The following is a 22,407-nucleotide window of genomic DNA, read 5'->3' on the forward strand; positions in this document are numbered from 1 at the left end:
AGACTCACAAGGTGCAATCATCAAAGCGCTTTTGTGAAATGAAAGATAAACCTTTCAAGGGAGAAAGAGATGCTGAAGTGTCCCTCTGCACTTGAAACGGGGAATCTCTGTGCAACCTTCAGGAGCACGCAGCTGAATGAGGCGCTTCTTCTCACAGCAAACTTCAGAGGGACAAAAGGGACTGTAGCACACTGATTGATATGCAGCCTTTAATTATGCAAACAGACTAACGTTTTGTGTCTTCATCAGAGTCAAAGTGACTCTCTGTGCTTCCTTGTCCCTTCAGCCATGCATGCTGAGGATCAGATACCCAACAATCACCTTCCAAAAACAGAGCTCCTGCACGGAAGCCAGGATGACCCTTCACCTCCTGAGCAATTATGCAGATTTGACATTACGTAACACTGCAACTAAAAGGTGGATTAGATGCATTCATTGACCTATCTGTTCAACAAACTCTGCCTGTTTGGATTTATTTATTTCTTGGTTGGGTGAGTGTGTGCGCAGAGAGAGAGAAAAGGGAGAATTGTATCAGGTAGCCGATATGTTTTCCCTCTGCTGAGCTCCTGTGGCTGCGAACAATAGCCGGTGCTGTTTGTCCTTGCTTACCTGGAGCGTTAGTCTCCAGTGAGTCGGAGCAAGACCCAGCCAGTATCTATTCTCCAGGAACACAGCTCCAGCACAGAGACACATTGTCCACAGCTTTTTTAATTAAAGACCCAGGGTCGACACTCTGTGCCAGGTGACCTGAACTGCTCTGAGCCTACGTGTGTCCACCGCTATACTCTCAGCAAGGGGATAAGTCTCAGTGGATAATTGGAGGTGGAAATGCTATACTGCTATCATGAGATGGAGGAAGGATTATCCACCGAGCACTTTGACTTAAGAGGCGGGGAAAGAGGAATAATGTAATGTTTTCTTCTTCCTACATCCAGAGCTTCTTTCTCCCACCTTTTACCCTCTCTCTCTCCCCCTCTTTCTGTGTCAGGACCAGGTGAAACGAGAGGGAGGAGGTAGTAGTGTGACTTTTTTTCTCCATTAAAATCCGGCTGCTCTTCATCTCTCTAGTATTAGAGAGATTGTTCCAAGCAGGTTTCCTATCAGAGCCGACATGGAGCATCCAGAGAGAAGACTGCCGGTAGCTTTCCTCCTCCTCCTGCCTCTTCTTGTGTCTGTCAGCTGCATCTCCAATCCAAAAACCACAGGTACATCCAAAAGAATTTAAGAGTTTGCATGTTTCAAGTATTATTTAAACTGTTTTATAGGTGGAGTTTGCAAAGAAAATTTGCTTTAATTTTGGGGGGTTTTTTGCACCTTTGTTCAGTCTGCTGGTGTGTAGTGTCTGACGCCGAGGAGCAGAAGTGTCTGGATTTGGCCGGGAACGCCACAGCTCTGAATATTAGAGGATCTTTGCAATGTGTCCGTGGCCTGAACAGCAGAGACTGCATGGACAAAATCAAGGTACCTGCAGAAACAGGGATGGGGAAGTGTATTGTCCAGTTGGGATTTTCACATTCATTAAATACTCCGCAAAAATTTGAGATTTGGTGCGTAGATCTTCGGCAGTTCTTCCAGACAATTTTGTTTTGCACCATCTCGATATGTAAACATCTTCATTAAATGGGCACTATGTAGTTTTGGAGAAGAAATTCAAACTCAGAATTTTGATATTTATATATCTCACACGATTTGGGGAAAACAAGTATCCTGAAGTCATTTGACATTGACTTTTGAAATGTGTTTTTTTTTTTCCTTTTTCCTAGAATGGGACAGCAGATGCTGCCTCCATGACTGCAGATGACATCTATGCTGCTGGCCTCTGCCACGGCCTGGAGCTTTCTGCAGGGGAGTCTCACAATGGAGTGGGTAAGTCACAGGTTTGAGCCTCGCAGCGCTAATACTTAAAAAAGGTCTGTTCATCTTGTTAGAGTCACATTTACGATGCGTAGACAAATAATTCTTGTATCTTTATTAATGATTTTCTAATTTGTTCATGTTGCCCTCATTTAAAAATGATTCCCACGTGCTTTCTCTACAGATAGCATTAGCTACTACGTGGTGGCGATGGCTCGTCGGTCCTCCTCAGACCTGTCCCTGCTGGAGATGCATGAACGCAGCTCCTGTCACCCCGGGATACGCACCACGGTGGGGTGGACAGTTCCTATCGGCTACCTGGTCAACACTTCCCAGATCAGCATCGGGGAGCAGTGCAACTTCCCCAAAGGTGAGACAGAAGGGCTTTGTGTGTCTGTGTGTGTGTCTCTGTGTGTGTGTGTGTGTGTGTGTGTGTGTGTGTGTGTGTGTGTGTGTGTGTGTGTGTGTGTGTGGATGTGTGGATGTGTGGAAGCTATATGAGAGGTTCAGAGGAGGGAAGCATTGATGTGGAATGAAGAGTGAAGGGATGGAGAGGACTGGAGGTAAGAGGAGAAGAGTCAGTTGGAGAACAGTGCATCTGTCTCAGTAAATGTGAGATTGGTGTGTGTGTGTGTGTGTGTGTGTGTGTGTGTGTGTGTGTGTGTGTGTGTGTGTGTGTGTGTGCGGGGTGTATTGATGCACGGAAAGACATACTGAAAGGCTGTAGTTTCTTCAAGAGCAAGACGGAGGAGATGAATATCTTTTAAAGGAAAGACATTCATCTTTTCTTTATCTTTTCTTATTGTCATCACACCCCGCTAAAAGAACAAAAGCAACAATGAGCTGATCCCAAGTCTGTTATCTCTTAATCCTCTTTGCCAAAGTGTTCAATTTTAGTCCAAAAACGATCAAAAACATACAAAATAACCAAGGTATTGCACTGCGTGGCACAATTCCTGTTGACGATACAACTGACAGATAGAGCCTATATGTGGCAACTAATGATTATTTTCATTACCAATTAATCTGCCGATTCTTTTTTAAATGAATCAATTAATAATTTGGTCCATAAGAAGGGTTGAAGGGTTAAACATACACTACACTTGAAGTATAATTCTAGAGGAGTGCAGGATGAGTCAAAGTGGCTAATTGGAGGGCTGGCTTTTAAATTAAAATATTCTAACTCATTGTCTTTGTCTTTTTTCACCAGCCGTCGGCAACTTCTTCGGTTACAGCTGTGTGCCGGGCGTTAAGGACCCCCAGCACGACCCCAGAGGCAACAACCCCAAGAACCTGTGTGAGGCCTGCATAGGAGACGAGAACGACCGACACATCTGCGTCAACAACCACAGAGAGAGGCACTACGGCGAGGCGGGGGCGCTGAGGTGATAACATGGGAAACAATACACTAATGAGACCCAGAGGTGGAGAAGTTATTACGAGCTCTGCCTCCGTGTTTCTCCTATTTCATATTTATTTCGGCTACTGTCTCCTTAAAGGGGAAATAGTAAGTAATTAGAGCTGCCTGCTCTGAAAATAAGATAATACAGTGATTTTATTTATTTGTATTTACCCATTTATTTGACAGGGACTTTACATGGAGGCATTGTTACATTTAATTAAAATGCAACCAGTCAAATGTATATAAGGCCTCCAGCGGTGGATAAGTGTGTAATGTAATGTATTTTTTAAGAGTCTGTTGAAGGCATTAAAGGGTAAGTTCACACAAATAAGGAAAGTTTAGTCACTCAACTGCATGTCGATGGAGAGTCAGGTGAAGTTTCTGGAGTTTCACAGTAAAGAAGCGTTGCAGCATTCTCCTAAACAACTGAAGTAGATGGGGACTTGTTAGACGTTACTTGCACCCTTGACACACGGTCGACGTTGTGCACCAACTTCAGACAGGGGTGCACGCTAACGCTCTTAGCTTAGCAGCCACAGTGAAGATTTTGGCTAAAGAAAAAGGTGTAAATAACGTCTTTTCACATCAATTTGGGAACTCAGGGCATGCAGAAATGTGAATTACGCTTTTTGGATTATGGACAAATTTTATGTTGTCCTTCAGTTGCTGTTTTACATTTTAAAACAGGTCCCCATCTACTTCAGTTGTTTAGGAGAATGCTGTTACTCTGTTCTGCTCTGAATCTCAAGAAATGTTTTATGGACTTCAAAACTTTGGGGGTGAGAAGATAATGACATAATTTTCATTTCTGGGTGAACTTATCCTTTAACTATGACTATCACAGAGAGAACAAACACTTCGGATGACTCCTGTGCACTGCAAGTTCATTTTAATGGCAGTTTCACTCGTCTCGCCTGCGCGTTATAGTCACAGACAATGACATAATTTCATTCACATTTATATTACTATGTGTTATAATGCCGTAGTGCTCAGTAAAATGGCCTTTGGCATATTAGTGAGCGTGTTTGAGATGGGAATAAAAGGGCCACAGGAGCTGCTTTTAATTCTTGAAGTGCAACAATAGCCGGCAGATGGAGTTTAATTATGCTCTCCAGAGTCGTGCTGTTACAATAACGCAATCCCACGTGTGCTGGTTTTTCCACTTCGTTCATGTTTTGATCTATTTGTGGATCAAATAAGTCTGATGATTCATGTGTTTTGTGTTTTTTTCTTCCAGGTGTGTTGCAGAGAACCTCGGCGACGTGGCCTTTGTCAAACACACAACCATCTTTGAGAATTCGGATGGTCAGTGTCATTGTGTATTTTATGGATTGCTCCGCTGGTTATATAATGACATAATTTAATAATTTAAGTGATTTATGATGAGGTTACTCTGGGACAGCAGGGAGTGCTAGTCCCTGTCAAGACACAGGATGTCAGTGTTTCACAAGCTTTCTCAGACGAGTGTTTTACAGTGTGTGAAATCCAGAATACAATGAACAGATTTCACAGAAATGATATGATGCATGATATCTGTGTGCATGTGAGACAGAAGTAGACAAAGAGGGAGATAGATTGCAGAATAAGATCAAAAGTGAGAGAGGAAGGGACACAGATTTACAAACAGGAAGGGACAGACAGTGGTTCAGATGTTTTTGTCCAGCTAAGAAATGCCCTAATTCTCTGTTTGCTGCATCTGCTCCTCCGCTTTGGGCAACATCCAAAATTAATGGCGATCATTATCGCAGTCACGCTACACAGACCCTGCTGGTACAGCCGGAAAGGAGCAGTTTGACACCCAGCTCCACAAACACTGTAGCTGTTTAACGAAGCATGCTTTCTCATATGGTACAGAAATGTCCGGAGTCACACCAATTAACGGAGGTCAAGAAAACACAGAAGGCCTGTGCTGTTGTCTAGGGAGGGAGAAAGTAGCTTCAAGGTGGCCTATCTTTTCCCTCTAATTATTTGTTTGGATAAACAGGGTTTTGTTTGCTTTTTAAACCCTTAAAGTAGGCGGCCGACCACAGCTCTCAGAATTTGAAATGGGAGATATTTTATAATATAAAATCAACATCCAGATTTTTTTAGGGCATATAAACAATGCTGCAACATGTCCACAGATAAAAGTAGGACAGTACTGTGTGTAAGACTGATTAATGAAACACAAATAAGACAGCTAGTGAATAGTATAAATGGAGCAGCCATCTTGGATTTTGAGGTCGGGGGTTGGTGAAGTGCAACCGACATTGCAAGTTGGAAATCTGACTTCGGGGGGCGTTCCAGTTCAAGTTGCCAACTGGAAACTTGGAAATTATGACTTTCCAGTTCAAATGGAACGCACCATTAGTTACCATTAACTGTATTTGTCATAACAAACCAAATAAGGCTGTAATACCAACCTATGAGATAAGCCCCAACTCCCTTCGTCGTAAAAGGGTCTGTTGCTGAGCCATTCCCTTACTGTTGAGCTTTATTGAAAAACTTGCAAGTGCTGCTTCTTCCAGTGGGAGTTGAAATAAAATCTGACACACCTCGATTCCTCTCCTGCCCAGGTAAGAACCAGGAGTCATGGGCCCTGGATCTGGAGCTGGAGGACCTGAAGCTGCTGTGCCCAGATGGAAGCGAGGCCGGCCTGGACGAGTATGAGCGATGCCACCTGGCAGCCGTCCCTACTAACGCTGTGGTGGTGCGCACGGAGGACAAGTGTCGCGTCTGGAAGTACCTGGAGCGTTTACAGGTGGGATATGGACTCATGTAATTGCATCAGCTGTGTGTTTGTGTGTGTGTGTGTGTTATTCTCCAGGTGTGTGTTTATGTCTGTCTCATATCTCGGTGGAGTCTGTGTTATTGATCAGCACGTCTCAGAGCGCAGGTTTCTGCTAAACCGTCATCCTTCTTCCTTACTGAGTGTGTGTGTGTGTGTGTGGGAGACACCAGGATGACTGATACATCCTGTGCTCATCCCGCCGCTACACACACACAAGGGAAACACACACGTACGCAGAGCACGCCAACGCACATCCATGCGTGCCCTCATGCATTAAGTCCTGTCACACACTTTCTCTCTCTTGCAGAATGTGTTTGGCAACGCCACCGAGGGCTTCCGCCTGTTCAGCTCAGCGGGCTACGGCGCATCCGATCTGCTCTTCAATGATGCCACCCACCACCTGCAGAGGGTTCTGGGTAGCTACACCTCTTGGCTGGGCCCCACTTACACCGCCGTGCTGCGAGCCTTCGAGTGCGAGGGTAAGAGTGTGTGTGCCTGTGTGTGTTAGTGTGTTGAAGAGCGGGTGGCTAAGTGGTTGGAGGATTTAGCTCTCCATAGTGTGTGTATGTGTGTGTGTGTGTGTGTAGCCACTGCAGCTGTTCTCATAATTGCACTTTCTTCCAACAGGCTTCTGCTGATGGAACAGGAGGAAGACATCCAGCGCATCAACTTCCACCCCATCCCTCTGTCTCCGTCCTCCCGTTCTGCCTTCCCTCCCCACCATCTGTGTCCCTCCGCCACTCCGTCTCGCCATCTCTCATCCTCTCTGCTTTGCTCTTCGTGTTACGTTTTTCTCCCCGCAATCCTGCCGCCCGTCCTCCATCATTATGTCCTCGTCCTGCTGCAACCTAGCGCTTTCCTCTAGTGTGTTGCTGGCTGGCGGGGTAGGACATCGCTAAGAGGGGCTAATCAGCTAAGAGAAAAACTTCAGAAACTGTCCCTGAAAAATGAGCTTAGTTTGAGGAAGGACACAGAAGAATAGGCTAGAAATATAAAACAATGAACTAGAAAAGAAGTGCAGGTTAATGAGTGTTGTAGTTGCAGTGTTTTTTGACTGATCGCCCCTTGAATTACCCCATAACATGAAACATCTTCCCCCTATGAAAAAAAAAAGTCCTGTTAAATGTTCCTACCCTGTATGTTTGTTGGGAAACTGTGTCCCCTCTAGTTGCATTAGTCTAAGCTGCAGTACCACCCCTCCCTCCTCCCACAGGGTCTGTCTCTGGCACTGAACAACTGGGTGCTATTAGCTTAGAAAGTCTCAGTTACTGTATGTGTGTGTGAGTATACACTTTTTCCCACAGCCATTATTGCCCTAATTGGAAGTCTGGCAATGTTATACTGTTCTTGTGTGAGAAAGTGTGTGTGTGCGCGTGTGTGTGTGTACGTTTACGTGCCTATGTGTTAGTTTGTTGCTGCTTTCCCATGGCTTGTATAGCTAATGACTTCGGATCACTGCTTTCTCACGTCTGGTATGGTGGACCGGACCGTGCCAGCTCTCGGTGTATTGTTACACTATACGGTTTATACAAGAGTAACTGGATTAGGGCTTTGGGTTGCCTTCAGTGACCCCTGAGAGAGTAGTTTTTTTTAAAAAAGCTTTCATAATTTTCTTTAGCATCACCCAAAACTCCCAAAATGTGCTTTCCAGAACCTGCTTTGTCTTTCCTGCTTCGACACATGAAGGAATATTTGTGTGTTTTTCTGCAACTTATCATCTATACTACTTTTTTAAAATAAAAATAGTGAAACACTGACAATGATAGAAGGTATGTGTTACTAATAGAAGGATGTTCAAGGATGGTGTTATAAACAGACATTAGTCAGTAAAGGACTGTCATTAAGACAAGTATTAACTAATTAATATGCTTTGAAGAAATAGTGATTGTCAAAATAGGATAAGAGATCATTTATTTTTCTGACATATTGAAAGGATAAGTTCAGTCATTATCGACTCACCTGCATGCCGATGGAAAGCCAGGTGAAGTTTCTTAGTTAACATTTCTGGAGCATCACAGCAAAACAGCGTTGCAGCAGTCTACTAAACAACCGGAGCAGATGGGGACTTGTCTGGCGTAATCCAATCCAGAGGCCCAGAGATCCCAAAATGATTTGAAAAATCGTTATGTACACCGAGCTTGTGCACCCACTTCAGACGGGGAACCCGGTAACGCTTTTAGCTCAGCAGCTACAGCGAAGATTTTGACTTAAAATGGTGTAAATAACATCTTTTCAAATCCATTCCGGGTTTTGGGGTCTCTGTATACTTTGATTATGCTGTGTGAGCTGTTGGATGTCTCCCTCTCCTTTAGAGCTCATTATGCTGCCTTTATGCACGGAAATAGATGCGTCCGTTTCAGACGATATAACCGTTACTGCTCACATACTTCCGTGCGTCCTTCACGTTGGCATGGATGTTAAGGGATACGACCACTAGAGGGCAACGCTCAGAGCCTAATCAGTCTTGCGCGGACCTCCACCTCTCCCTCACCACTGTCCAATCTTCTCCCAGCTGTTTATGAGGTAACTTCATACGGATGTTTAAAACTTCTCCTCAAAAAGTTTCACCATTTTAAAACGTCTTTCTTCTGTCCCGTGGCTGTGTCTCACTTAAATTATTGGCTACGCTGCTACACTGCACCCCAAGCCTACCGGAGGTACGGCTCCATCGGTCCGTATCCGTAAGAACTTTTGTTTAGGAAAATGCTGCGATGCTGTTTTGCTGTGAAGCTCCAGAAATGTTTCCTGGATAATGACTGAATTTTCACTTTCGGGTGAAGTTATCCTTTAAGGAGCTGTAATCAAAGAATCACGAGCCTTACTTGACCCACAGAATCATGTACTGTAAAAACTGTGATCCTGGGCTTCGCTTGTCGCCTCCACCTTTATTATTCCTCTCACATCCTGCACGGCAGAGGCTCGGCAATAAACTGATAAACCGGATGAAGTTCTCCTCGTCAAACTGTGGTTTCTGACCTCATCGCACTGGAAGAAATCCAGAGAGTAAGAACTAGTACAACAGATACAAATACAGGAATGTATGGCAGGCTTTAGCAGGACTTTTTAAAGTTAAATACTGTGATATTTCTTCTTGTGATTGTGCAAGATTAAGGCCGTCACAATCATCAAGAGGCAATATTGTGTGAAGGATAGACTCATATCTATTGTACTAATTCGACTCTGTGTTTGAACCATTGGTGCTGTTTGTATCTACTGTTGTCCGACAGTCTTCAAAGAGGCTTCATGTAAATACTCCTCCTGAATGTGTAGCGCTGCAAACCTTCTCTTTTTTTTCTCTCTCTCTCTCAACCAATTAAATGAATGATGATAAAGAAAATAATCCTCCCTAGTCCCTTTTCTCGCTGACTTCTAATTATCCTGAAACAGTTTTATGATATCTGTGTGGAAATGAATTACGCTTGATATCATCTCCCTCGCTCCATCTCACACTCCCATCTCCTCAGCTCAGAAATAGGCTGTTTGCTCTGTCTCGGTCGTTTGGGAGAGGGAGGAGAGAACGAGGGGAAACTGAGCTCTCACACACACACACACACACACACACACACACACACACACACACACACACACACAAAGACCTGCATACAGAGACTCAGGTGCTCACTCAGGTGGAGAGAAGCCCCTCCCAGGTAGACAGGTGAATCAGGGACACGCCATTATCATCGTAGGTGGTCTCCACGTGCAGAGACAGACTCCTCGTCATCGTGCATCCAAAATGCCCCCGCTGGCGCTGCGTTTACAGCATTAATCCTGTAGAGAAAGTCTGTGGCCGTGATGGAGGGGAACCATTTAGCAGCGAGCAGATACTGTAGATTGAACTGCATTGCAGCAGAGTGCTGCAATCGCTCTCAATCCTCGCCTCTCTCCTTCTCTCTCTCTCTCACACACAAGCCGGCCATTTTTGCCGTAATGCACAAATAAAAACAACTAACGAGGCCCGTATACAACCCACTCAACCTTGAGGTGTGGGCGCAAGAGAGAGGAAAGTGTGTCAGTGCCAGTGGGGGGGTGGGGGAGAGTAAGTAACTAAGTCATAATTTAATCATTTCATTTTTTGCACACATGCAAACAGCGTTAAAACATAAAAACGTAAGTGAGACAAGATTGAGAAAAAGAGATCGAGGAACCGTATAGGCTCGCACAGTCAAGGGCCCCCGAATTAACAGTCAAAACTAATATAAGAAACATGAACTGGGGACATAAAAACACGCATGAATACAGACGAGACGCAGGAAAATAAGTACTAGTACTGTGACAGTATGAAAAACACAGGCTGAAATCCATTTAGCTATTACTGATGCAAGTATTACTGGCACATTACTGTGCAAGCAGCAGTTTAATGTTGTTGCTGGTTGTGGTGGAGCTAATTCTAACTGCTTTATATACTGTTGGGTAATTCAAGAACCATATCTAATGTTTGTGTGTATAAGAGGAGCAGAAGTAAATGGAAGTACTTCAACATTTGATTTGGCTCGTAACGTTACTTTGCTGTATTTCCATTTTATGACGCTGCACTTCTAGTCTACTGCGTTTTAAAAGGGGAAAACCTTTTTTGTTACTTATGTTTTTAATTTTCTCATTAGCTGTTGAGATTTCACAGAGCAAACAGCTTTTCGTCTCATAAAATATGATGCAAGATGGATTGAACTACCCAATAATGCTTCAGTTAATCAAAATTGGCAACTTTTGACAAGCTGCAACATGAAAATTAGTGGAAATTGGTGGAAAATGATATTTATGACACTTCTGCTCCTTTTCTACTATAGACTGAACGGCTGGATAAACTCACATTTTGTTCTGTGTTGTTGTTATTTGCAACTCACTTGGAAACACCCGGGGGGAAAGTTGTCTGTTGAAGTTTCAGTATTGGATCTGAATACTTTAATAAGTTCCACCTGACTACAATTTACTTGCAGCCTCATGCATCAGTAGTGGTCCAGTAATAGAGTATATCGTCATATAACACGAGCCATTTTTACATTTTGCAACGATGGAATGTAACTTAGTACATTTACTCAAGTACTGTACTTGAATGCAATTTTGATGTAATGTACTTTACTTGAGTATTCACATTATCTGCTGCTTTAAACCTCCACTCTACTACATTTTGGAGGCAAACGTTGTACTTTTAACTGCATTTATCTGATTACTTTAGTTACTAGTTACTTGGAGATTACATGCTGCACCAGAGCCAAAGTAGAACAGTTTTATTTCACCAGCAATCAGATACATTTTATACATTTAATATCAGATACTTTAAGACTTTTACGCGCGTACTATTTGCAAGAGTAACTTTCTTTTACCAAAGTTGTATTTTAACACAATATCTTTACTTTTACTCAACTTTTGTGTCATTTTAACAACACTGCATTTTTTGTACTTGCTGCAAATACATGTACTCGAGTACTTCCTCCTGCGTGTGAATCCCAGTGCGCCAATAAAAGTATCTGAGGACGCGCGTGTGGATGTGTGTGTGTGTGTGTGTGTGTGTGTGTGTGTGTGTGTGTGTGTGTGTGCGTAAAGCCGTGCAGACGTGCCATCCCGCGTGTTTGCGGGTGTCTTTATCTCAGCTGGCACGGGTGACGGCGCGGACTTGAGACAATTTGACCGCGGGGTTGCGAGGCGAGAGCGGCGGAGAAGACAGGGGATGACAGTGATGGAGGGAGAGGAGAGAGACGAGTGACAGGTAATCCATCAGAGGCGTTACTGTCATTATTCAATTACCACCCATCCTTAGCGCTCCTGATCACCCCAATACACACACACACACACACACACAAGCCACGGGCCCCCACACTCACACATGGGAAGTTGCATCGAAGTGTTGGATCCTCTTACACGAGGTAGGTTTGTGCGGTGTGGGAGGTGAGGTGAGTCGGGACACGGGGCTTGGCACCGGTTCTTTATATGCTTTTAGTGCAGCAGACCTTTAAATCTCCACTCCTTCCTCTCTCATGTCCTCTACTCCCCCCTCATCTCTCTCTCTCGCTCGCTCGCTCTCTCCCTCCATCTCCAGTTCCCACCGTCTCCTCCTCTCCTCCCCTCCTCCTCTCCCTCTCCACAGTTCATTCCGTCTCCTGAGCCCGGCGCCGATAAGGAACATGGAGTATGATTAGACGCCAGTGACACCGGGCTTATCGCTCTGCTCCCGTAACGCTCCCCAGATCACTTACACAATAATAGCCAAGCGGCACAAACACACACACACACACACACACGGCACAGCAAGCCTCACGAGACCGGCTATCAATTCAGAAATATGTTTTTACGCACGGTTTGTGTGACGGCGCATGTTGCCTCCATAATGACGCACGGGCCCGATGAAAAATGACCGCGCGCAGCGGCTCGTCTGAGTGTGAAAGCGGCGGGGAGAGGAGGGTGTTTATGGATAGTGGTGTGTGGAGGTGATAGTGAGGGTGACATGAGGGTGCAGGGCTCAGTGGGTCTCACAGTGTGAGAGACTTTCACAAGATGGCGCTGTCTCACAGGGGAGACCAGACACCGCGCCCCCTCTCCTCTCCTCTCTGGATGTTTCTGCATCCTCCTCTCCTCCAGTTTTCTCATTTTCCTCCCCTTCTCTTGTCCTCTTTCGCCTCCTCTCTGCTCCCTGTAATCCGCATTTTTTCCTCTCATGTCCTAATTGTCCTCTCTTCTTTCTCCTTGCCTCCCATCTTTTTCCTCCCCTCCCACCCTTTTGTCTTTTTTCTCCCCTCTTCTCTTTCCTGTCCTCTTTTCTCTCACTTTTTCTTGTTTTTCTCATAATCTTCTCTCATCCTCACCCCCTGTTCCCCCTTTCCTCTCCCCTCTTTTTCTTTTTTCCCTGCCATTTTCCTCCTGTGACCTCCCCTCTGCTCCTCTAATTTATCATCCTCTACTGTATTTCTCATCTTCTGTCCTGCCAACATTTCTCCTCTCCTGTTCTTTCTTGTCTCCACCTCCTTTTTTTCTCATTTCCCTCCTCTCTCGTTTCTTTTATCCTCACCTACACAATAGACCTTTCTTCTCTCATCGACTCCACTTGCCTCTACTTAGTTTCTCTCCTCCTCTCCCTGTCACATTTCCCCGTTCCTCTGTTCACATAAAATTCCCTCTTCTTCTTCTTTTCCACCTCTTTCTTCTCCATTCCTGTACTTGTACTTCTTTCACTTCCCCACTCTTCACCCCCCTCTGCTCTTTTCTTTCCTCCTCCTCTATTCCCATGCACTTTGCCCTTTTTCTCATCTCCTCCACCTTTTTTCTTCTCTTCTTTCCTGTCATATTTCACGTCTTCTTTACCTTTTTTGGGTCATTTCTCTCATCTCATCATTTATTTTCCCATTTTTTCTCATCTCATTTCCCTCTTTTCTTTTCCACTTTTCTCTTTCAGGTCTCTCATCTTTTCCTGTTTCTTATCTCCTCTTCCTACCTATCATTTACATTCTTCTCTTTTATCATTACTGTAATTTTCCTCTTCTTCTTCATTTTCTCATCTCCACCATCTCACATTTCTCCTCTTCTTCTTCTTCTTTTTTATTCTCTTCTTTCCTGTCATGTTTCTCCTCCTCTTCTCTTCTTCTCTTATTTCTTCTCCTCCTCCGCTCTGCTCTCCTCTCATGTCCTCTCCATCTTTTTTCCTCCCCTCCTCTACTTCTACCTCTTTCCTGTCACGTTTCTCTTCACCTCATCTCATTTTACCCCATTTCTTCCCCTCTTTTCTTTTCCTTTCCACTCTCCTTTTCTCTTTTCTCTTCTACAGCTGCACATCTTTTTCCTCTCTCCTCATTTATTTTCCTCCTTTTACTTCTCATCCTCTTATTTCCCCTCCTCCTCTCCTCTACTTTTGCCTCTTTCCTGTCATGTTTCCCCTCTCCTCATCTCATTTTCCCCTCTTTTTTTCCTTTTCCGCTCTCCTAATTGTTTTATTGTCTCCTCCTGTTTCTGTTCTCCTCTCCTGCCATACACCTTTCCTCCTCCCCTCTCCTCCCCCTCCCTCTCTCTCTCTCCTCCATGGGACAGTAGCTCTGTAATGTTGTTAGGACATGCTCTCATTAATAACCTACACTCTGAGAGTCTTTGCTAGTGAAGCGTGAATCTCGCGCTCGTTTGGGGACGAATAGAGGGTGTTTCGCCGCGTGTGTGCGCGCACGCACCCACACACAACAGGGAGAGCAGATGAGGGAGAAGTCGACGGGTGGGTGTGATGCACAAAAAGCATGTGTTTCCTCACATTGTTTAATGGTGCTGGATCAGCTTGGCGCTCTGCTGGCCCAATATGTTTTTTATGTGTGTGTACTGTAGGTGGGCGTGTGGATCGGTGCCAGACGTCCTTGAGTCTGACCCTGTTAGGGAACCTTGCCTTTGGGCATCCCACGGCCCAGTGCTCATTACTGCTGTAGGCGCGCACACACACATGCTCAACACACACCTGCACATGCACCTTTACACACGCCACAAAGAGATGGTCGCGCGTGCCAACCCCCACCTCCAGTTACAGGTACTGTAGGTCCAGGCCTCAGGGTGTGTGTGTCTTCCGGTGTGTGTGTGTCCACTATCTCATAAGGTCCAGGTAAAAGAGTAATTTGCGAGCAGCCCTTTCAGAACCTCATTAGGAAAAGGGTTATTTCAAGTGTCACGGTTAAACGTGAAAGTTGAGGTAATGGCTGCAGTTGGGCAATTAGCGGTGACGGGGGGAAGTTAGGGGAAGTTAGTGAGTGAGCGTGAGCTGACACAGGTATAACAAGGTTGTGTGTAGGTGTGTTCGTGCGCAGGCGTGAGTGTGTGTTACATTTGTGCTTGGCGCGCCACCTCTATCTGTTCCCGTGCCCCATAACGAGCCGACAGGTGTACGAGCCAGCAGGCTGGACACTGACGGATGCAGTGCTAATGCTCGCACACTTTTTTTTCTCTCTCTCTCACACACACACACAGAAACACACACGGGGTAATGTATTGTACAATAAGTGTTGCCTAACCTCAGCAGTACACTCAGCTTTGGCAGAGAGGCAGAAACAGAGAGGAGGAGGAGGAGGCGGGGGATGAGAGAGGGTGATTAAATAGTCTAGTTAGTCCACAGAGTGGTTGAGAACATTAAGAGCCGGGCCATTCATCAGTACAACACACACACACACACACACACACACACACACACACACACACACTACGTATACACGCACCCACTCATATTGATTGCACAAGTTAAAAATGTCTCTGCTTGGTGAGCCAGTGAAATCTCGCAGGATGACGGCACACAAGCGCACACACACAAATGCCTCAAATTTCCCTCATGTACACACACACGTGCACGCGCACACACTCCCTCAAGCACATTAATTTTCCATCACTTACTCGTCCTGTCATAGGTGTGAGCACCGGCTCATTAAAACTCTTCAAACTCCCTCGCACACCTTCCCCACCCCGTCTCTCTCCTCGCCCTCTCTATCTCACAAATGGACAGGGCTCCTCGACTGCTACGGAGGTGGGGATATTGAGTGAGAGAAAGCCAGGGGAGGATAAGGAGGTAAAGCAGGTGGGCTGTCAAACGAGAGAAGTTGAGGAAATTGGGGGAGGGAAAAAAAAACAACAACAGGCGGATTGTCAGAGAATAAGCAGACAAAACGGGGAAGGAGCAGGAAGGATTTCCACAAATAGGATGAAGGATGTGCAGGCGGGGGGAAAGGACAAACAGTTGGGAAGAGGGAGGGTGAGCGGTTGGGTTGTTAAATAAGGAGGAAACAGAACTGTTTGGAAATCTAGAGGACGAATTAGGAGAACGAGGAAAGAGACAAGGACGAGGAAGCAGGGAGGAAAAAAAAGAGGGTGGGATGTCGACTGAAACGGGAGAAGAAATAATTAGAGGAATGGACGCAGGAGGAGATGAGGATGGTGAATAATTAAGTGGGGTAAGGAGGAAGAGATAAAGAAATGATGTATGGGCAGCAGAAAGAGGCATTTAGTTGGCGATTAGTAAATGGGATGAACTGGGAGGTAAAAGGAGAAGAGGCAAGGACAGGATCAGAAAGAGGAAACAGCGAGGGAGGGAGAGGAGAGGAGTGGCAATTTTTGCCTTCTGCTGTCAGTAATTCCCACATATGAAGTCCCTTGTTATCACTGTTTAGTTTTAATCTTCAGCCTAACAGTCTTTTTCATTATCAGGATAATGCCGGTTATTACCTCTTCATTGGCGGGAATATTATGATGGATGTGTTCCAATCAACCCCGGTATTAATACGATCAGTGCGGACATTAGCGCAATCAGTCAGCACGCCGCTGATAATAACTCATGATTGTTGTGATTTAGTCCCAATGCCACGACAGCTGGAGCGGCGTTTAAGGACCATTAGTTACAGAGCGATGTGAGCGAGGGAGGGGGGGGAGAGAAGAGAAGGGAAAGAGCTCGGGAAGTAAGTGGAGAGGGAGGGGAAGTGGTGGAGGAGGAAGTGACAGGAGGAAGGAATGTGGAGTGAAAGCGAGAATGAGAGGGTGGTGGGTTGGAGTGTTTACTGCCTTCATGTGGATTTCCTTCGAGCAGGTGAGAATAATGAGATCCAAACTCAGGTGGCTCCAAATAACTGAGGCAGGACACCTGAAAAAGCAGGTGCTGGTTTGGCCGTCTGTCAAGAGAACGAGATACAAGGTGCTGCTTGTTTTGGGTGAGACAAATCATCAAAATGTTAATGGGCACAAGAGGATACAGATGGGTGACACATTAAAGGGAAAATAAATTCCTCAGATTAGATTCCTCAAGGAATGAACACTCAGGCAAAAGATATCTGTCGTTTTGGTGTTTTGATGATGGAGGAAGGTTGTGTGCAGTCTGAAAATACTCAAACAGCCACTGTACCGACTGCTAGTTAGCTTTAAGCCAGCTAGCAACTGTTGCGATTGGTGACTTTAAAGCAACTTTTTGTTATATTTGCAGAAAACCTCTTAACATCTCGACAGCAATCAATGAATCAAATGCTTAGATGAATTAAAGAAAAAATCCAGTATCTGTGGCTGTTGCTGGCCTCTAATAAGCCAATCGTTTCATTTGGCCTGTATGAAAAAAAAAAATCCTTCTTGTGCATAACTGAAGTCTTCTATAAGGTTAGACAGATGCTAAAGCTAATAGCGAGCTAGTAGAACAAGAATGACAGAGAAAGTGCAGGCCAAAATTTCCCAATACTAGCATCCTGACTTGAAAGCAGTGAGTACTAACAATGGCATATAGATATGATTAGTGATGTGCTCTGCTCACAGTACGAAGCCACTGAGCCTGCTCTTCAGTGGCAAGCTAACTCATTAGCACAAAGCACACAGCCACAGCCAGCAACAGCCTCAATGACCCAGTTAGCGTGAAGCACACACCAACAGCAGTAAGGAATAACTGTCGCACCGGACTGAGGTACGTTCATGACGGCTTTTCTGCTCGTGTTTATATGATTGTGGCATTTACAGAGCTGTTTATTAAGGTAAGAGAGCTTGTGGATTGTAGCATGCTAGCAAGAGCTACGGGGAAGTTGGTGTCGGTGTTCACGCAGTGTTCATGTGTTTTGGAGGAGTGGCTCAGGAGAGGGCGATGAAGGCAGGAGGTGTGATTATTTTTGGTTGGTCTTGCCAACCCTAGCTTCAAGCATGCACAGACAGTTAGAAACTACACTTCTTGACCACTCACTGCATCAGTCTTCAGGCAGATCAATGCCGCGCCTCCAGTGGAACTTCACCCACTTTTGCATTAGGTTAAACTGTCTCAGTCCTAAATCCTACAATCACTTGTGAAGCAATTTGCTCAAAGATTAAGATCAAGATTAACAGAGTTGTCTAAAATCTCCCACTGGTGACACTGAAGTCTACAGTAAATGACTCTCTTCATTTCCATGCTCATCAAACCATTCAGTGACCCCTCGCACCCTGCATTTCCTCTTTCTACACTCATTTAATTATGTTTTTCCTTTCATGTGTCACCTATCTGTACATCTGATAGTCAGCATTTACTCACGCTTTGAAGGTCTCGTATCACAAAATGAATCAAGGACACGTTAAAAGTGCGTATTCAGCTACTTCCTCATGTGGTCTTCGTCGATACAAGCAAGCAAAGGGTCATTCACACTTTGCTCAATTTACAAGCGCTCGGACTTGTTTTGACTCCCCTGTATCGTCCAAATCGCCAGCCTTGCAGGATGGCAGATTAGCAAAACTACTCCATAAAGCTGAACTATTTGTGACCCCTGTTTACAAGCCCGTGTGCACTTTTAATTAGGCAGTATGAACATAAAGGGAGCAATTAGAAAAATGCATCAAAGTGAACTTTTAAACTATGGTTTAAATCAAAGAAAACAAACTTTCCGTTGCGGCTGCGCCCCTTGGACTATCACTGCCAAAAACGATAGCAGACTTTGTTTTCCTGCCAACCCAATCTACAACTGCCCTACATCTAGACAGTGGAAAATGTGTGTGTGTGTGTGTGTGTGTGTGTGTGTGTGTGTGTGTGTGTGTGTGTGCAAGAAGAAGAATGTAGCTCAGCAGGAAAAAGAAGCACCAGAAACCTTCTGCTCTCCCCTATAGCTTTTGCAGCGCCCTGCTGCGGGATCCGGCGCTAAGCAAGCTCCCGTGAACGTCTCGGCTGTAACGTGGAAGAGTGCCGCATGTGAGAAATGGGGCAGAACGAACAACAGGGTAGAAGCTATCTCACACAACTGGCATTAATATTATATCAGACCGCATCACCAAAGGACCAGATCAGTGTTGCTCACACTCACACTCGCCAACGTCTATTACACAGTAAGTGGAGCACTCCTTATGAATATTACACACCTCTCTGTGTTAAAAGCTTTCTATCTGCGTGACATCGCAGGCAAGCTGCTCCACAGCTGTCAGACCGGTGTTGGAGAGTGGGAGAGAGGGCGAGGAGGTACAGGGTGTAACCGTGAATGAGTGTGTGTTTCGTATGAGATGATGGAGGGGTGGTGGTGGTGGTGGGGGGGGGGGATAGTTTCTGGATGCATCTTGTCATCATCGCACAGCTGTGAGAGGACCAGCATGACCGGAGAGGGCTTCAGAGGAAGGTTGTCCTGCTTACAGAAACAGAGGAGCCATCTTAGCATGTTCATGAATATGTCAAATGCTTTTCCATTCAAAAAACATGTGTGATGATTAAGTCATTGGTCTGTCCCATATAGATGATGTCTACAGATGTTAGCAGTGATGTGCAAAAAGCAGCTTGGCTGAGATATAAATGGAGCAGACAGTCATGCAGCTGTACTGTATGAACCCTGCTCATATCTGTTTGCATACTACTGTTTTATTTCCTTTTAGGTTTTGAAAGGAAACTTAACACTTTAAACATCCAATGAGGAACTTTAAACTGGTTATAAAACCATCTCAGTTTAATACTGATGCCTCTATATGACCTACATAAGCAAGCAAGACCATCAGCGAGAAGTGAAAGAGATTGTGGTTATGACTGAATGTCGCCAAAGTAAACATTGTGAGTTGTGCTGTCACTTTTGACTACTAGTTTGGCGCGTGAAGGGCTCTGAGGTCAAGTTTGAAAGTAAAGCTTGATGACAAACAGTTCACATTTCATGACATATTATGACTTTTAGACTGTTAGCAATGTTTAAGGCACAAAAACTACTTGGTTAGGTTCAGGAAAAGATCCAATTTTGGGCTGAAAATGTTGAGTCTCGTAGCGTCGGTGACACACATTATTAAATGTACATATCACTCCTGACTCTTGGTCATAAATGGGATGCAAACGCCGGTCTCCAGAGGAAAAAGACCAGTGTACGACCCATCCAAACACCCCACTTGGACTCTTCTCGCTCTTTATATTACTGCACTAGAGGGGCTCTTCAAGAAGTGACACTAGAGGGGTACTTACAGCATCAAATGAAGCAGCGTAGGGCCACTGACCAGGCTGCTGTATTAGGAGAGAGAACAGGCTGTATTTTCATAATGTATTACTATAATTTTATATTGATTTCTGGCAAGTACACACACACACATATGCATGCGGCGCTGGCTATAACCCTGACCACTTACCTTTTAACCTTAAAATCAGCTTTTCACTAATGAGGTCTTGAACACAGTCCTCACAGGTGACTCTGCATCCAACTTTTCTATTCTTGCAAGGTCCAAACGTCCCCTCATGCCAGTAAAAAAAACCCACTCTCTTTATTATCACACACACACACACACACACACACACACACACACACACACACACACACACCTCTCTCTTTGCTCCTCACCTCTCCTTGGCACCTCTCCTCTGAGGCCTCTGAAGGCAGCTGGCTGTGAGAGCAGGTCTCTGCTCTATTAAAACCAGACCTCATCTCATCCGCCATCTATTCCACTGTAAATACACTCGGTGTGTTCACACTGTGCTCTTGCTCTCCTTGAGTGCTTCGACCCGCCGTCCTCTCTGCACCGGCAGTGAGGCATATATTAGGTTCTTCAAGGCTGAGTATCCTTGAACCATTATAAAGTGCCTTTTTTTAGTGCTTCCTGTGCATATATCCATCTGCTCAGTTCACTGAATAAAAATGTGAACATAAAGGGCGTTTGGCTCTTTATTAACCCAAAGCTACTCTTAAAAGACACCAAAAAAATTAATTTAATGTTGAATTGACTGTCATGACAAAATAATGTTTAATTTCATTCTTCTAGTGCTTTTAAGATTTTAAACAACGGACAAAAATTAGCCTTCAGAATGATACTTCCCTCCTTCACTAGATGGCTTATTCGCTTTTTCATAGATCCTTAAACTTCATTAACCTTTCAAGCGTTCATCATCATATTTCATTACAGGAGTGCTGAATGTTTCTGTCAGTATGAATCCACAATAATGCTTAAAAATCTATTTTATATTCCAGCCATAAATCCGTTTAGCAGAATGTATACTTCAAGGAAAGGATGAGTCATTTTCCTTGTGGGACCGTGGGGGGAATATATAAAGAAGACACGTATACACTGTACACGAAGAGGAAATCTATAGTGTACTGGTCAGATTATACATTGTCTGCAGAAGTGAAAATAGACTAGGATTAAAGGGTGAGTCATCTTCAAAGCAAGTTAAAGTCTGGAAAAACACAAATGACACGCTGCGTGCTGTTCTCCCCAGCAGGTGCTGTTGGAGGCGCACATTCATGCAACATGTGCTGCTGTGAAGACGTGTGAATGTAAAATGGTTCAATGTTATGCAAATGCAGAGATTGTTCATGGAAAATAACATTTTATACACCAGACGTCTGGTCGTTTTTAGACATTTTAGGGCAGAAGTGTAAGATATTATATTTTTAATAAAACACATTTCAAAAATGTTTTAATTTTGTTTATTTTTAATATTTTTTTAACTGTAAAAATGAAACATTTTGGTTCACACTGCCAGGAGTAAAATCCTAGTCAGGAAACACAGTCTTTTATTGATCCTGTCATTGATTTATCATTAAATATTAATTCTAAAAATAGTGGAAGCCTATAAAATACCCAACATGTGTACTTTTATGAAGCTTTTTTTTTTTACAGTGTGGCTCCAGTGGTGGCAATGTTGTTCCAGCAAGGTCCAAATGTCCCCACATGCCCGAAAAATAACTTTGGTGATCGATCTCCTGCGGCAACCAAAGTTAAAAGTGTTCATTTTAATAGCTTTGTTTATAACCAAATACCTGCAAAACAAACAACATTCCTTGTGTAGTTTGTGTTTCAGGCTGATTAGGAAATAGCATGCTAACAGGCTAGATTAAGATGGTGACCATGGTAAACATTATGTCTGCTAAACATCAGCATTTTAGCATTTTCCGTACATGTGCTGGCTCGAGGACGTGCTTGTCTTCTTGAAAAGTCACTTACAAAGCTCCATCCTCCTTCGCAAGAGTAGCGGCTATTTCTCTCCAGGAGCTGACGGCCATTTGGTTGCCCTTATGATCGCTGCACGAGGAGTTGAGGAGTCGATACGGGCTAATCTGTTCAGTCAGTGTCTCCTCGAAGGTCATCAAGGTGAAATTAAAAGCGCAGCGTGCAACTTGTTACAAAAAAGTGCCAGACCAAGCGTCACGACAACTTGCGGGGCCTTTGAACTTGACCCAACAAGGTCGATGATGTCACTTTTGGAAAGCATAAATCAAGCTTAATTCAGTATTAAACCTGTTTCATTTCTTATAAATTCTTCACTATAAAAGTCCCCCTTTATTTAATTATTCAAAAACTTTGAAGTCGCAAAAATCAGGAAATGTGTTTTCATCGGCATGACTCCCAAAACAGGTGAAAGTGAACACGATGAAACAGTAAAATATGGCAGATATCTGAAAGAACAAACAGGGACACAGGAGAGAAACTAAAGAATCTCCAAAATAATAGATCAACCAAGAAACACCTGAACTAACAGGAGGACAAATCAAATCAA

At 44.3% G+C, this 22,407-nt stretch overlaps 1 protein-coding gene across 1 annotated transcript; it reads left to right on the top strand.

Annotated features, from left to right (window-relative positions):
- Positions 1 to 755: 755 nt before the first annotated feature.
- otomp (otolith matrix protein) lies at positions 756 to 8,855 on the top strand. Its single transcript, XM_084381867.1, has 9 exons — positions 756 to 1,205; positions 1,325 to 1,461; positions 1,764 to 1,866; positions 2,039 to 2,224; positions 3,065 to 3,239; positions 4,494 to 4,561; positions 5,812 to 5,996; positions 6,334 to 6,505; positions 6,654 to 8,855. The coding sequence occupies exons 1-9, from the start codon at positions 1,112 to 1,114 to the stop codon at positions 6,662 to 6,664; spliced, it is 1,131 nt and encodes a 376-aa protein (XP_084237993.1). The 5' UTR covers positions 756 to 1,111; the 3' UTR covers positions 6,665 to 8,855.
- The last annotated feature ends 13,552 nt before the right edge of the window (positions 8,856 to 22,407 follow it).

Source organism: Pagrus pagrus (assembly GCF_965226575.1).
Source record: "Pagrus pagrus genome assembly, chromosome: 18".
In the NCBI taxonomy this organism is placed as follows: Eukaryota; Metazoa; Chordata; class Actinopteri; order Spariformes; family Sparidae; genus Pagrus; species Pagrus pagrus.

Bases quoted from the DNA above. Each gene is read 5' to 3' on its own strand.
- otomp (XM_084381867.1), top strand. From the start codon at position 1,112: ATGGAGCATCCAGAGAGAAGACTGCCGGTAGCTTTCCTCCTCCTCCTG. The intron at 1,206-1,324 runs GTACATCCAAAA...ACCTTTGTTCAG, and splicing joins CTCCAATCCAAAAACCACAG to TCTGCTGGTGTGTAGTGTCT. The intron at 5,997-6,333 runs GTGGGATATGGA...TCTCTCTTGCAG, and splicing joins AGTACCTGGAGCGTTTACAG to AATGTGTTTGGCAACGCCAC.